This window comes from Cimex lectularius, unplaced genomic scaffold (assembly GCF_000648675.2).
Source record: "Cimex lectularius strain Harlan isolate CLEC.00 unplaced genomic scaffold, Clec_2.1 scaffold17, whole genome shotgun sequence".
NCBI lineage: Eukaryota > Metazoa > Arthropoda > Insecta > Hemiptera > Cimicidae > Cimex > Cimex lectularius.
In genome coordinates, this window is record NW_019392640.1 from 830334 (window position 1) to 845437 (window position 15104).

Here is a 15104-nt window from a genome sequence, read left to right on the forward strand (position 1 = left end):
TAAATTGAAATTGTCTACGTCAATAGTTAATAATCATTATCTATAATGATTAAACGATAAACTGTATGTTTAGACAACCCTCGACTTTACTCACCCCTTTCTGACCCACCTTTTCATCTTCAACGCGTTATTTTTTAAAATTAATTATTAGTATTGTAATAAAACAACTTTTTGAATGTTGTATAAAAGATGGTGTAAATGCGACCTAGTAAAGATTTATTGACTGTTATTAGATCTCAATTGGACCGCTCTAAGCCTGATGACTGTCGTGCCATCTTAAATATTCACACACTAGATGATAGAGTTAAGTATTTGATCTGAATTTTTAAAATTAAATTTTTCATGACATGATACCACTAGACTTATGATTCCATCCTCGTCGGTTCAAATCGAAAGCCTGTACAGTTAAAATTAGATGTTATTTTACTCTTCAAATTATTTAGGGATGGAAATTGAAAGAACTTTTTAAAAACAATTGATTTTCTCCATGATAAGAAAATAGGAACGGAGGATATTTTGAAGATTCGTAGAGCAGATTAATACCATTAATATGACGGAATGGTAAGGTTCATGCCCCGTCTTAATATGTCTGGTAAACAAGTTAAATAAATATTATGCTCCAGCATGTTTTCTTTTTAAAAAAATTCTTACATTACTCAGACACAATGATCACTTGGACATTTGATTGAAACTAAAAAATAACATAAATAAACTAAACACTTCCCATGCATTTAATTGAAGCTTGTTTGTAATGTAAAAAAAAGCGATGCCAACAAACAAGCAGTGACGATTTATGATGATTTATCATAGTTGCATTTAAGATGAGTTCCAGACCAACGGAAATCTTAATGAAGGCAGTAGACGTTGCAGAAACAGTAAACAAATGATGTAAGCAAAAATACAATGTCAAAACACGAATGGTCTCAAAAAAAGGGCATAAAACCATTGAGATAAAAAAACATAAATATTTATAAACTTTACAAATTTTGTCTAAATTAATTATAAGGAATTATTAGGAAAAATAGGTCTAAATTACTATTAGGAAATCAAACAAAATAAAAAACCTGTTTGTTTATAAAATGAAATTTAAAAAAATGTCAAATTAAAATTAAGGTGTAATATTGAGAAAAAAAAGTTGAAACAAACATACTAGGTATGGCTACAAACTATCATGCTAGCAATGTAATTAATAATTGCATAAATTTTTTAAATGAAAAAAAAATATTTGTTTAGGTTGTAAATATTGTAATGAAATAATTATTACAATTATAATTAATTAAGAGAAATTTGTTGATGTAAACAAAGGGCGATTGTTTACCTGCTAGAACTCTTCCGAGTAAGTCCGTCGGCGGGGGTGCCTGGAGAGGCCTGAAGTTGGTCACAGTCATGGTCCTGGTAGTCGGAGGCGGTTGTCGTCGGGGGTGGAGTCCCTCGGGGGTGGCAACGGGCTGGAAATGTGTCCAGAAAGGGCCTGTTCCGAGAACACAGGAAACACTCTGTCGACGGCGGCTGGGGGAACACTGGAGGCCCGAAACCCGAGTCGCCCCCTCTTCGCGTCTATCCCTCCCAGACCGCGACGGCCGTCCGGCTTTATGAAAGAGTTGGTGAGGAAGAAAAAAAACGTTTTTCACCGTTTTTCCAAAAGGGTTTTTCAAAACGGGCCGCCGTGGAAATTAGAGCCGAAGAACGACTCTGACCTGTGAGCTTTTCGAGGGGGGTTTTCTGCCGTTTTGGGCCAGGGGCCGAATGGGAAAAGACCCCGGAGCGAAGGACGGAAAGTGAGAGCCGACCGGGTACAACGACCTGAGAAGGCTAACCTGAAAAAGTGAGTTTTTTCTGTACGAACGGGACTGACCCCCATCACGCAAGATTCCTCGACCGGATTTACTTTTTTAAATTACAAAACTGTCGATTAAACAATGCTTACGACATTCAATCAGCAAAAAGTACAACACAAGGGGTATTCTACGTCTCAATCATATTTGCTTGATCAAGCACTATGACTTCACAGTTCCAGTACAAAACCTGACAACATAAAATATTTTAAACTGAATCGACTGAAACCCTGAAAAATAATTGGAACAAACAAAAGCCAAATTAATCCTGTTGAATAGATAAGCACAAAACAATGGCCTTTATGACCTTTATCCAATACGTTTTTAAACAAAAGAAATTATTATATAGCACCATAGGTAGTATTATAGAATGAGAAAGAACAGATATTGATTTGAGGAAGTCAAAACAAAAGATTACATTTAATATTGAATGATTAGCCTGTAAATCGCTTGTTTTCTGATCATTCTGACTGCTTGCCAGAAGATTTGAACTGTCAGGCGCATTTCTGCTGTATTATTTCGCAAATCAAAATGAGCTATGTTAGACCAAAAACAAAGCCGATACATTTTCACTTTAATTACAAGTACTGGCAAAATCACCGAGAAAATGATGGCAGTGAAACTCCTAAACGCAGGAAACAACCAAACCAACGTAAATTGAGAAATCTGTGTCTGTAAAATATCCTTTAATAATAGGCTTATTTTTAATTAAAATTATTTGCGTTTTACCATCTCAACGACCCTAATTTACGCCTAACCACTTAAATATTCCCTAATCATCTGCCACCAAACCCTGACAGACCAAAACAATTCGTAACTACTCAAAATCTTTTTATAACCACCTCAAGTATTATTAACCAAATCCTAAACTATTTAACTAGCTCCTACCATCTAATACCATCGAAAGCATTAAAGCATTCATAATCATATCCAAAACTTCTTAACTATTTCCGAGCATCTAAAAATCCTACACTATTCTTAAATATTAGTAAAAATTCTTAACCATCTCTAAGCATTCTTAACCATCTATAAAACTTCTCAACCATTTCTAAGCATTCTTAACCATCTTTCAAACTTCTTTACTATCTTCCACCATCTAAAAATCCTACTCTATTCTTAATTATGTGTAAAACTTTTTAACCATCTCTAGGCATTCTTAACCATCTATAAAACTTCCCAACCATTTGTAAGCATAACCATCTCTCAAACTTCTTAACTATCTCCCACCATCTAAAAATCCTACACTATTCTTAATTACGTGTAAAACTTCTTAACCATCTCTAAGCATTCTTAACCATCTCTCAAACGTCTTAACTATATCCCACCATCTAAAAATCCTACACTATTCTTAATTACGTGTAAAACTTCTTAACCATCTCTAAACATTATTAACCATCTCTAAAACTTCACATCTCCCACCATCTAAAATTCCTACACTTTTCTTAGATGTATGTAAATTTAAAACTTCTTAACCATCTCTAAGCATTCACAACCATCTGTAACAATTCCGAATTGTATCCAACCTTTTCTAACCTCCTGGTTATATTTTATTAATTAATATAAACAAGAACGGCATGCGAAAGCAACTGACTACAAAAACAGAGAGTATTAGCGGTTCGAGGCTGAGTTTCAGATTTTCAACTTATCATCAAAACAGAACGTTGAAATATTTTTGATAAATAATCAAATATAAGAATATAATAAATGTAAATAATAAATAATCAAAACTTAGTGTATTGAAAGAATATATATAGAGCTATAGAAGTGATTTTTCAATCAAAGAAAAGCTCTTATAACGGTAAATGAACGTAATAATAAGTACTTACAAACCTATTGGTCCGATTTTCAAATTAACTTTTTTTTTTGTAAATTGTTGATTAATTTAAATAATGCTTGTATTTTTGTTAACTCTCAGCTATGGCTTGGAAAGTTAATTGATGTATATCGCCATTAAACGCAACCGTAAGCAATAAAAGAAAGATAATATTATTAGAATTTTGCACTAAGCAATTGTCTTAGTGTTCAAATGAAGATTAGTGTATCATAGCAGTGGTGATTTTTCAACAATGCACTTCATCGTCCTTCTTTTTTCTCTTTTTTTAACGCGCTTTTTCTTTCTCTATCGAGAAGATTAATGGCATTCATTTCCCGACTATTTTATCAGAAAGCAAACTGGATTTTGGGGTCCTCTGTTAATTCAACAAACTCAACAGGCATGCAATGGACTAGCAAAAACGTTTGCATTCCACGCCTAGTTCTTTTTTTACCAATTAAATTACCCTCCCATCAATGACCGTTCGTAATTTTATAATTCAATGGATATTACTTTATTCTGAAAATTTATTTATATTAAATCATCAAGCTTTCAAGAATAAAATAAAGTTAATAACAGAGATCTTTGTCGTATTGTTTCTTTCCGAAGGTGGAGGGCGAAACAATTACATGTCAAATTACGGAACAATTGAACAAAAAAATTAATAATCCTATTAAGTTGAGTAAGCCTAAATTGGGTTTACGCACAAAAGAAAGAGTATTCCGTGAGGGTGAAATAAATCTGTGGGCGGGGGTGGAAATCGGGTTGGTGAGTCTAGTACGGTCTAATAAGAGGCGAGGGTTGACCGAGGTTTTTGCGGGGGTGGGCGGGTCGTTCACCCCCTTTATCTAGGCCAGGGCGATCCTAGAGAAAAACCGTACCGGCGCAGGAATTTTTATAGCAAGTTATGTATTACTTACGCGACTCGTTCAATGTTCAATGTGCTGTCTCATTTATTTTACTCACCTAGAAAAAAAAATCAATTAGTACATTAATATCAAAATCAAAAAGTTATAAATATAACCGTAGTATATATCGCACACCCACGAGAAAAGTAACACAACTCGACTAAATTTTACAGGAGAGGCAAATGGAAGTTTTCTTTTTTACTTATCAAGTATTTATTACGTTTGTTGGAAATAAAAACTGTCATGATCCATCAGTGTTGTCTTTCCTTTCTCCAAGACTTAAGCGAAAACACAAAACTTTAAAAATCCACTGTACTACCCCCAAAAACTACCCATTTTTGAGTTGTTACACTTTTCTTGCATATATTGGCTCTCAGTAATTTAAATTTGTTTGTTCTGACGATAATGGTGGTCAATGAATGACTGTAAGGGTATTTATTTTTTTGTGATGGTAACAGACAACATACAGACCTAACAAACGAGCATAAATATCTATATACCAAATGTGCTTTCCTCCTGGAGTCAGGTCTAATTAGTAATTTAAAAAACAAAATTAATTATTGAAAAGGTTTTATTGATTATTAAAAATATTGTAATTAAAACAATCGTTGAAATAATCTAAAGGTTGGAAGACAACATTGTTAAAAAATTATGAAAAAACAATATTATAATTGAGAAAGTTATTAAAATAAAAGAAATGAAACTAAACGAACACTGTAGATCGAGGTTTGGTCTCGAAGAAAAAAAGAAATTCAGTTGTTACTGCAAAGCGTTCGACCTATTTTAAGGTCATTATCATGGCCTATATTAATTTCATATTATGAAAAATATATTTGTACATTACAGTTAATTAAGGTTTTTAGTTGAGATAAAAAAGTCAGTGTCACGAGCGGGATTCGAACCCACGACCTTCGGCTAGATACGCCGCTGCTCTACCACTTGAGCTATCGTCACCTCGATCCACTCGGACACTAACTTCCCATCTCAACCCCACCTTTTGAATTGTCCCTCCTTTTTGCCATTTTTCAAATGTCGTGTAATCAGATTGGATTCTCGGCGACAAAATGAAATGGCCTCGGAGAGCTTTAGTGAAGTATACTTCATTTTAAGTCATTAAAATCACTAATTTCGTGGTCCGCTTGACCAATTAATATATTACAATTAATTGAGGCTTTCAGTTGAGATAAGTGTCCGAGTGGATCGAGGTCACGATATCTCGTGGTAGAGTAGCGGCGTATCTAGCCGAAGATCGTGGGTTCGAATCCCGCTCGTGCCATTGACTTTTTTATCTCAACTAAAAACCTTAATTAATTTGGTGATTAGTCACCGTTAATCGATTTCTAAATAAAAAACTAAATAATCCTGTTTTTATAATTTTTCAACTTGTGTCACTTTTCTTGTTGGTGTGCGATATGTTATATAATTTTTTAATTAATAATGAACATTGTTTAAATTATACAAATACATGCAGGATGTGAAAAAAGGAAATTTCTAGCATAAAAATTCAGTTTTTTCACCTCCTACATATATTTGTACAATTTAAACAATGTTAGTAAATCCCAGGCCCTGAAGATGATCTCAATAAAGATCGAAACGTTGGCACGATAAAGAAAATGTTTTTCTGAAACCTACATCACACCAGACCGCATCTCACGATTTCCGAATAATCATCGACTAACTGTCACTAATCAGCACACACGCTAATAACTATATTAAAAGCTAATCATAAATATAAAAGAAGAATAACCCGGCAATAGGTGAAGAGAATTTAAAGATAACAGGAAAAACACAAATTATCCCGGGTTCTGTTCAGAGAAAAATAAGTAAAAGTAAAAAACTAATAATAAAATAAAATTTCACTAAATGAAAATAATGTTAAACTTAGCCTTTTATGTGTGGTGAATAGTGACCGTTAATCGACATTTGTTTAGAAATCGTGAGATGCGGTCTGGTGTGATGTAGGTTTCAGAGAAACATTTTCTTTATAGTGCCAACGTTTCGATCTTTATTGAGATCATCTTCAGGGCCTGGGATTTACAAACATTGTTTATTGTAGAAATACTTTGATTGAATATATAAAATATATTTTGCATTGTATAAATTCACTTTTCCACATCCAAAATGTAATTGTAATATGTAAACAATGTTTGTAAATCCCAGGCCCTGAAGATGATCTCAATAAAGATCGAAACGTTGGCACGATAAAGAAAATGTTTTTCTGAAACCTACATCACACCAGACCGCATCTCACGATTTCTAAATAAATTAGCCTTTTATGGTACTCTAATTATACTATAATAAAAGGTCTCAGTTTTAGTCCTGAAATTACAAACTTGTACAAATCATTAGCCTCTTTCAATGATTTAGAGCATAATAGATGAAAGAAATACAAAAAACATTTTTTCCTAATAGTTTTCCCTAGTAATTATAAACATGACGAATTAAGCGGAAATTGTGTAATGATATTACATTTTTCTATTATAAATTGAGCAGAACATCTGAGGTTCGAGGATGTATTTTTTATTCTTTATTTATTTTTTATTTATCTATATTTATTATTTATTTATTTTATTTATCTATATATTTTTATCTTTTATTTATTAGATGTCTATATTATTTAAGTTACATATTCTCATCAGGCTGATTAATATCAAATGATCAATGCTCGTTCGTAGTGCTCTCCAAGACCTAGATTGTTAATCCTTCTGAAATGAAGACGATAAATAATGGGAAATATAAACTGAACATTGTCGATATGGAATATTTTGGGAAATAATTTCCTCGACAATAGAAAACAGAAGCTCATAAACATAAACAGTTAAATTGCAACGTACCGTTCGATTAATTTCTGCAGTTTGCTTTCAAAGGCAGATTTTCTTCAATCTTTTGTTCGGGCAGTAGTACTGATATACTTGGAGCCAAAATTTTGTAGTTATTCTAAATGCGCATAATTTAATACTCTTTAATTTCGATTCTCATCTTAAAAAATAATTTGGAGTAGACGATGACCAAAACAGTAGATTTTTGACAAACTTTAAAAGCATTACTAACAAATTATCTAAATAGGGCAATGATCATATTTCAGCCGGACTTTATTAATGTATTAAATAATCATCATTTAGTCCTAATAATCGGACTTGGAAATAACTATGATTTTTTTAACATTGGAAGATGCCAAATTGGGTTTTGAAAGAAAGTGCCAATAAAATTAGTCTTTCTTTACGGATTTTATCAATATTGACAGTAAATATTAAGCTCGTTTTCCTTGCAATACCGGACAGTGTATTTTGGTTAATCTTATTATATCCCATATTGATAATTTCAGTTGAATGTTTACAAAAGTTAATTTATAATTAGATTTTTATGTAAAATACGTTGATTTAAACATTTAAAAATCGTCAATTCCACAGAGCATATTCAACACTATCGATGGATGAGAATCTTTCGAAAGCGAACAACTTTCTCCTGGTCAAAGACCCCGAGCGCTTTAATTCACCTCAGGATTGTGTTTTATGCAATGTTCTGACTTAATATATAGTCGAAAGAAGCATTTTTGAATAATTTAAAATATTTCAAGATTAATTTTACAAAAAATAAAGACAGAAATGTCTGCAATTGCTAAAAAACAAACATTTTAGTTGTTACACAAGATAGGTTAGATTTTTCAGGTCAATAACATAATATGCATATAAAACTAAGATTTCTATGTCAAAGCCAACGTAGAACGTTTGTATGGTAGCCATTTGAAAAATATGTAGTCTTTAGTAATAATAATAATAAAATGGTTAGTCAGTTTGAAATAAATGTTCTGAAGCAAAATAGCCTGTTTACAAACCTTGTTTGTAATAATAAATTCTTACAGACTATCTTCGAATATTATACTACAATGAATTGATAAAATTTCGACAAATTGCATTTCTCTGGGTCCGTCCAGTCTCGCTGGTTAACCCAGGGAATCGGGTTTGTTGAAAATATCATGTAGCAACAAGTATTACCCGTCGAAGTGCTAAATATAAGTTTCTAAGCCCAAATCATTGTTTAGATTGTCTTTCTTGATTTTCTATACGGTGGTACAAATATGGGCCTTTTAACGCTAATAAAATTATTATCAAAACATACAAATTTATATTACCTATTAATTGTAATAACCGTTGAATTATAACAAATTAAATGTTATTTTTTATGTGGTTTGTCGACAAAAATTTACAATTTACATTACAATAATTAAAAGGTTGTTTTGTGGTATAAAATTATATACATATAATTAAATGCATTGTATATATTCACTTTTTTCCACATCCTACATGTATTTCTTAAATTTAAACAATGTTTGTAAATCCCAGGCCCTGAAGATGATCTCAACAAAGACTGAAACGTTGGCACGATAATGAAAATGTACGATTTCGGAATAATCATAGACTAACGGTCACTACTAATAACCACACATATAATTAAATTTTTTTAGTTCCAATATTTCAAATTTGTAATAACTGTAAATTTTTGTTATATTAAAAGTAGGATTTTTTTACATAGATGTTACAAAATAAAATGGTTGGGTTTATGGTGTAAAGGATGTCGTTTCGACGGTTGAACGGCCAGTGTTACAAGTTTGAGAAAAGGGGCAAATGGAAAGAAAAAGGGTTTTGATTGAAGCTGGCCGTGGGAAAAGGGGGCGCGCGGATTTCCAGGAATAAACCCCGTTTCGCGAACGGCGGCGGCGGTGGAGGCGGCATGGGCCTGCGAGGGGTGGCGGGGAGCGATTGCGCATGAGTGACGTCATGACCTAGTGAGGGTGCGTTCACCTTTCCCACCACCCCCCCGGCCGAGCGCCCCACCCTCGACGTGAAACTAGGAAACGATACGTTGCGTCACTCACTCTCTCTCATCACGAAAAATCTCCAGCGATCGTTCTAGGCTCTTCCATCCAAAATTGGGCCGAAACGCCAAAAAGGTCGTGGGAAATTCGTACAAAACGGAAATTTTGAATTTGTAGCATATGTTGAACAGCCAGTGTCTCATGCAAGGACAAGATCCCTATAAGCCATCTCCATGTCACCAAACAAGTAAAACTAAAAGAACTTCTAAACAAAGCAATTTTGGACAAGCAAGAGGCCATAGCTACAAGGCATAACTGAACAAATCATAGAATGAATGAACAGCGTATGATAAAGCCGTACCAGCCAAAAACGAAAAGTATTACCAAAGCACGATTCAGAAACCGGTCGGTAGAGCTTATATAAAAGAGTATAAATGATAGGCACATCGTTTCTGATAGCCAAGCTCGCTCAGTGTACTAACCTCACCTAACTATACGGACAAGATAGAACAATGTGAATAGGCAGAGAGAAGTAAGAACATAGAACAAGTTAACATTTTTCATAATATCCAGTCCATTACAGTTCTGAGCTGAAGAAGCAGATAATCTGGTCATAGAAGCAACAATCTAAAGAGGTTCAACCAATCTGTAACCTTTCATAACGTAAAAAAAAGGATCATACTTGGTGGAACAACATCCCAAGATAGATAGAGATAGCTTGTAAAGCACTTCGACAAGCAAATTTCTATCAAATTTACAACAGACCTTCAACACCAAAACCGTCAACAAAGTTAGCATGGCAGGTCTGGTTACTAGAGATTGCGTGTTCAATCAGCATTTGGAAAATATTTGGAGTGGCAGAAGATAGTCTTTCAAGTACTGCCAAGAGAAGTACTTTGCGCCGATAACGAAAGAAGAGCTTTATTTAACCTGGAATAGTGGATCCGAATAAGGAATAAGAAAATGTTGGAAAACCTGTGAAGCGTATGTATACCCTCCGAGTTGAAAGAACCACACAATATGAGCACGATTTACTCATGAAAGTGCTCAAAGTTCACAAATACAATGGAGTGTTTAAAAGTCGAATGTAAGGGATAAACCAAATGATCTTGATGATGATGGCACAACGGGATTGACGCGATTAAACTGCAAAGGAATTTTTTTATAAATTATGTTAAGTGAAACGTAACAAAAACTATCGTCGCTAAGAATGTAGAAATTAAGGAACTACATGTATACGATATAACTTTCTCTGGCTATTTCTCATTGAAATACCAGTTAGAAAAATGGGTACATTAGAGAAGTACATCAGCTAGCATTACAATGAAAAGAAATGAACACTGCAAGACAGTAACAACAAAAAATAGATGTGGCCACTCGGAAAAAGTTCAAATTCCTAAAGAAAAACTATCGTTTAATATCATAACACCTAATTTATGGTCGATTGGAAATAGGTAGTGTTCAGTCAGTGCGTAGTTTGATTAGATCTCCAGGAAACCTAGGATTAAGTGAAAAAATGAAAAGATGTAACATCTTATTTTGGAAAAGGACCTTAATTGCTGTTTTAAATGTTTACCATTTACGTCGAAGCGTTAAATTTAACCAACTATTTATATTTGTGAAGGTAATTGTTATATAAGGATTTAAACCTCACACTGAAATACTTAAACAATTTACTTCTGCCAGAAATCTTTTCATTCCTACAAAACCTATAAAACAACATAGCCTATCCATATGACTGTCGTTTTTTGAATTTAATATTATTAGATATCAATATCTCACTGGCACTCTCAACACGACACACAAGAATGGCACAATTACGCAAAAAACAAACACTTTGATTGAGTAGAACTACTTTGATTGAATATAAAAAATATTATTCGGAGATAGTGGGATGCGGTCTGATGTGACGTAGGTTTTAGAAAAACATTTTCTTTATCGTGCCAACGTTTCGACCTTTAATGAAATACACGTAGGATGTGGAAAAAAGTGAATTTATACAATGCAAAAAAAAGTTTTTTATATTAAATCAAAGTATTTTTATTCATTCAAAGTGTTTGTTTTCTGCGAAATTGTGCCATTCTTGCGTGTCGTGTTGAGAGTGCCAGTGAGATGTTGCTGTTTTATGTTTATAAACGTTGGATTTTGAAGGGGTGGGGATGGAAGTCGGTATAGAAGACATTTTAATATAAGGACAAAGTATAGAAATACTTTGATTGAATATAAAAAAAAAATTTTGTATTGTATATCACTTTTTTTCCACATCCTACATGTATTTGTTAAATTTAAACAATGTTTGAAAATTCCAGGCGCTGGAGATGATCTCAATAAAGATCGAAACGTTGGCACGGTAAGTAAATGTTTTTCTGAAATCTACGTCACACCAGACCGCATCTCATGATTTCCAAATTCTCATTTCTGTTTTGGCTGAAATATGTCTGTCAGATCAAAATATCGAGGATGGCCTGGTCAAATTGATCGGAAACGACCAAATTATAAATTATGAACAACACATGAACATTACTCATGATCTAGCCGGAAAAGGGGCACCCCGTTTTACAACTTCACTTTTTCAAACTTAGTTTTTAGCCAAAAAGAAGATTTTTGTTGTTAGCTATTTTTCAAAGCATCCCTGAGCAATAGTTCCAATTTATTAGCTATTTTACGTTCGGTTTGGATTTAGTACCTGGTTGAAATTAATTTTTTTTTAAATTAACTCCTCTCGCTGGTTGACTCAATAAGAATGTTCCACAATGAATGTTTTTTACATTAAGGCTAAATTCGAAAATCAATGGTTTGTTATCAGCTTCTGGATGGAAACCATTCCAGTCTAGGGTTCAGTTTTGATTTTCGAATCTGTTAATTTATGTCGATTTTAAATAGAATCATGAAATATAGACCAAAATATGTTTCCTTTTGAAGGGAATCTACCACTTTTGCTACTTTTCAGCTCGGAAGTTCCATATTATAAATTAAAACGAATTGAATATTCTAGTTTTTAAATATTCAAGGGGGATTTCTAATCAAATATGAATTATTTGTAGGTTGATTTATATATTTATGTTATATAATATTCAAAAGTTAGGTTAAAGTGTTAAAGCTATTTGGACATCCTGGCATTGTAGTTTAATAGTTTATTATCATTTTTATCCGTCTAGCCTAGCTGTTTTGGTCAGTGAACGTTCCATATCTGGAATCTGTACTTAAATAATATAATATTTATTATATTGTAAAAGACTTTTTTTTTGGCTGACTAGGCATTAGAGGCTAATTATCTTCCAGATCTCTCCCGAAGAAATCTCAATAATTAACGTAATTTTGATTTGTTTAGAGTTATCTGTGGGTGTAATATTTATAAATAACTAATTTTTTAATCTGGGCTTTTTAAGTGTTTCTTATATAATTTTTATCTGTTTAGTTGGAAGGTCGTCAACTTGAATTGTCAAAGTAATAAAGTAGCAATTCGTATTAAATGAAATTCTAGTTCGTTTCGTTTGTCTTTTTTCGTTTGTCATGTGGCAGCCTCCCGAGAAATATCCGGTTTGAGGTCGACACGTGCGGACGGACGTTTTGCAAGTCTCACGTGTCACGCGGCGGTAGCTGTTGACTTTCCCCAAGGGGTGACGCAATGTCATCCAGTCGGAGCGGTTGCTGCACCGTTCACCGTTCACCTGAGAAGGGGGAATTTATTTGCGTGAGAAAACGGCCGACGACTTATCGCAGAAACCGCAGAACGGGATTCGGAGAAGAAAGGTCTTCGGGCATCTAGACAAAAGACGACGCAGTCGCAAACGGCACTTTCACGTAACCGCGACGATGTTTGCCCGTTGCGTCGACGTTGGCCAATCACGACAATGAACACCTTTCAATCATGTGTCAATAAGCGAGTCTCAAATTTAAGACACACTCAACACTCACCGATGATGTAAAAGGGTTAACATAAATTATTGATATTGTCATAAAAACGTTTTCCAGAAAGCGAGATCAGTCGTTTACACACTTTTTGTTTCCAGAGAACGAGCAATCCTATCCGTAGACCGTTCCAGCGGTTGTTTAATTAAATAATGCCATCGACTAAACGTGGTTTACAGTGAGTCAGAAAGGGTGAGTAAGACTCACGAACCGTAAAATATCGCCTAGCAAGTCAGGAAGTGTTATTACTTCCAATAACAATTTTAAAAAAAGGAGACATTTTAAACATATTTTACATCCGATTGTAACAAATTTATTTGTTCTTTTTTCTGCATCAATACCAATCTTCATAAAAAAAGGGTCATTAAACTTTGTTGTCAAGAAATAAACTACATACATTGCTGCCCCGATTTTGTTATTATTGAGGGTAAGCCTTCAAAAAAAATTTCTTTCTGAAAATTTTCACTAATAGCTTGTTGCCTAATAATATTCTAACGTTAAACATCTTCAATTTATTTTTTCTTGTAGTCAATATTAATTGTAAAAGAGTGTAAGCCGTCAAACTTTGTTGTCAAGAAATGAACAACATTGCTGCCAATTTTGTTATAACCTGGTTCTGCCGATTTTGTTATTTAAAGATTTCAATTTTTTTTCTTTCTTAAAATATTGACTAATAGATTCTTGCCGTAATAACCAATATCCTAACCTTAAAAATTTTTAATTTATTTGTTTCTTCATTTTTGGCTAAAAGCAATATTAATTTTTTATTAATAGGTGAGGTTCTATTATTAAATTTTGTTATCAACAAATAAAACAATGTTGCTACCATTTTTTTTAAACTCTGTTAAGGATAAATCCCAAAGAATTTTGAATTATAATTATTTTATTTCTTTCTGCAATCTATATTAATTTTGCAATAAAATGAGTCTCTGTTATTAAACTTTGTTAGTAATTTATAAAACTACGTTGAAAGCCTGCTAAGGATAAAGCTCAAGCAGTTGCTTTTCCATATAATAACTTGTTTCCATAATTGCCAATATTCCAATATTAAAGAGACTTGTATTTATCTGTCCTTTAATTTTTGCCTAAAAGAAATAATAATTGAACAATAACACGAGAATTGTTGTCAGTAGACGTTGTATTCAAGGCATAAGCAATGGTCCTGGTTTTATATTTCATACCTTCCTACGGAAAAAATCTATAACAAGTACTGTTTTCATTTTTAGTTAACGTAAATGTTATAATTACAATAACAAATTTAGTTTCTTTAATTATGTTTTTAAGAAATAAAAAATACTGGTGCCATTACATTGAGAATTATGTAAAAGTTCAACCTTCAATAAAGTCACTAGTTTTCGTGTTCCGCTTGACCAATTAATATCTTTCAATTAATTAAGGTTTTTAGTTGAGATGAAAAAGTCAGTGTCACAAGCGGGATTCGGATCCACGATCTTCGGCTAGAAACGCCGAAAAATAAGAAAAAATGTGAAAAAAGGGGGAAAATTCAAAAGATGGGGTTGAGATGGGCAGTTAGTGTCCGAGTGGATCGAGCTCACGATATACCACTTGAGAGAGGTAGACCAGCGGCGTATCTAGCCAAAGGTCGTGGGTCCGAATCCCGCTTGTGACACTGACTTTTTTTATCTCAACTAAAAACCTTAATTAACTTCAATAAAGTGTTTTCTTTTCTAGGGGAAGTTTAGGGGCAGACAAACAAGTAAGATGGTCTTCGTGTTTACACCTTTTCCTGGTCTTACAAGCATATTTTAAACGTATAGCCATTTGAGTGTCTCGATCTGTTCCTGACTCTCAGGTTTTGT

General features: G+C 33.4%; 1 protein-coding gene across 2 annotated transcripts in view; it reads right to left on the reverse strand.

Annotated features, from left to right (window-relative positions):
• The window catches only part of LOC106661472 (ecdysone-inducible protein E75), a 125334-nt gene that overhangs the window by 52273 nt on the left and 57957 nt on the right, over positions 1-15104 (reverse strand). The window contains exon 1 of one of the 2 annotated variants that reach the window (XM_014384895.2): positions 1319-1517. The exons of the other annotated variant lie outside the window; for it this stretch is intronic. Within the exon in view, the coding sequence (XP_014240381.1) occupies positions 1319-1388 (70 nt within the window). The 5' untranslated portion in view covers positions 1389-1517. Of the gene's footprint in view, positions 1-1318; positions 1518-15104 lie in introns of those variants that run through there. 2 annotated transcript variants of the gene reach the window in all.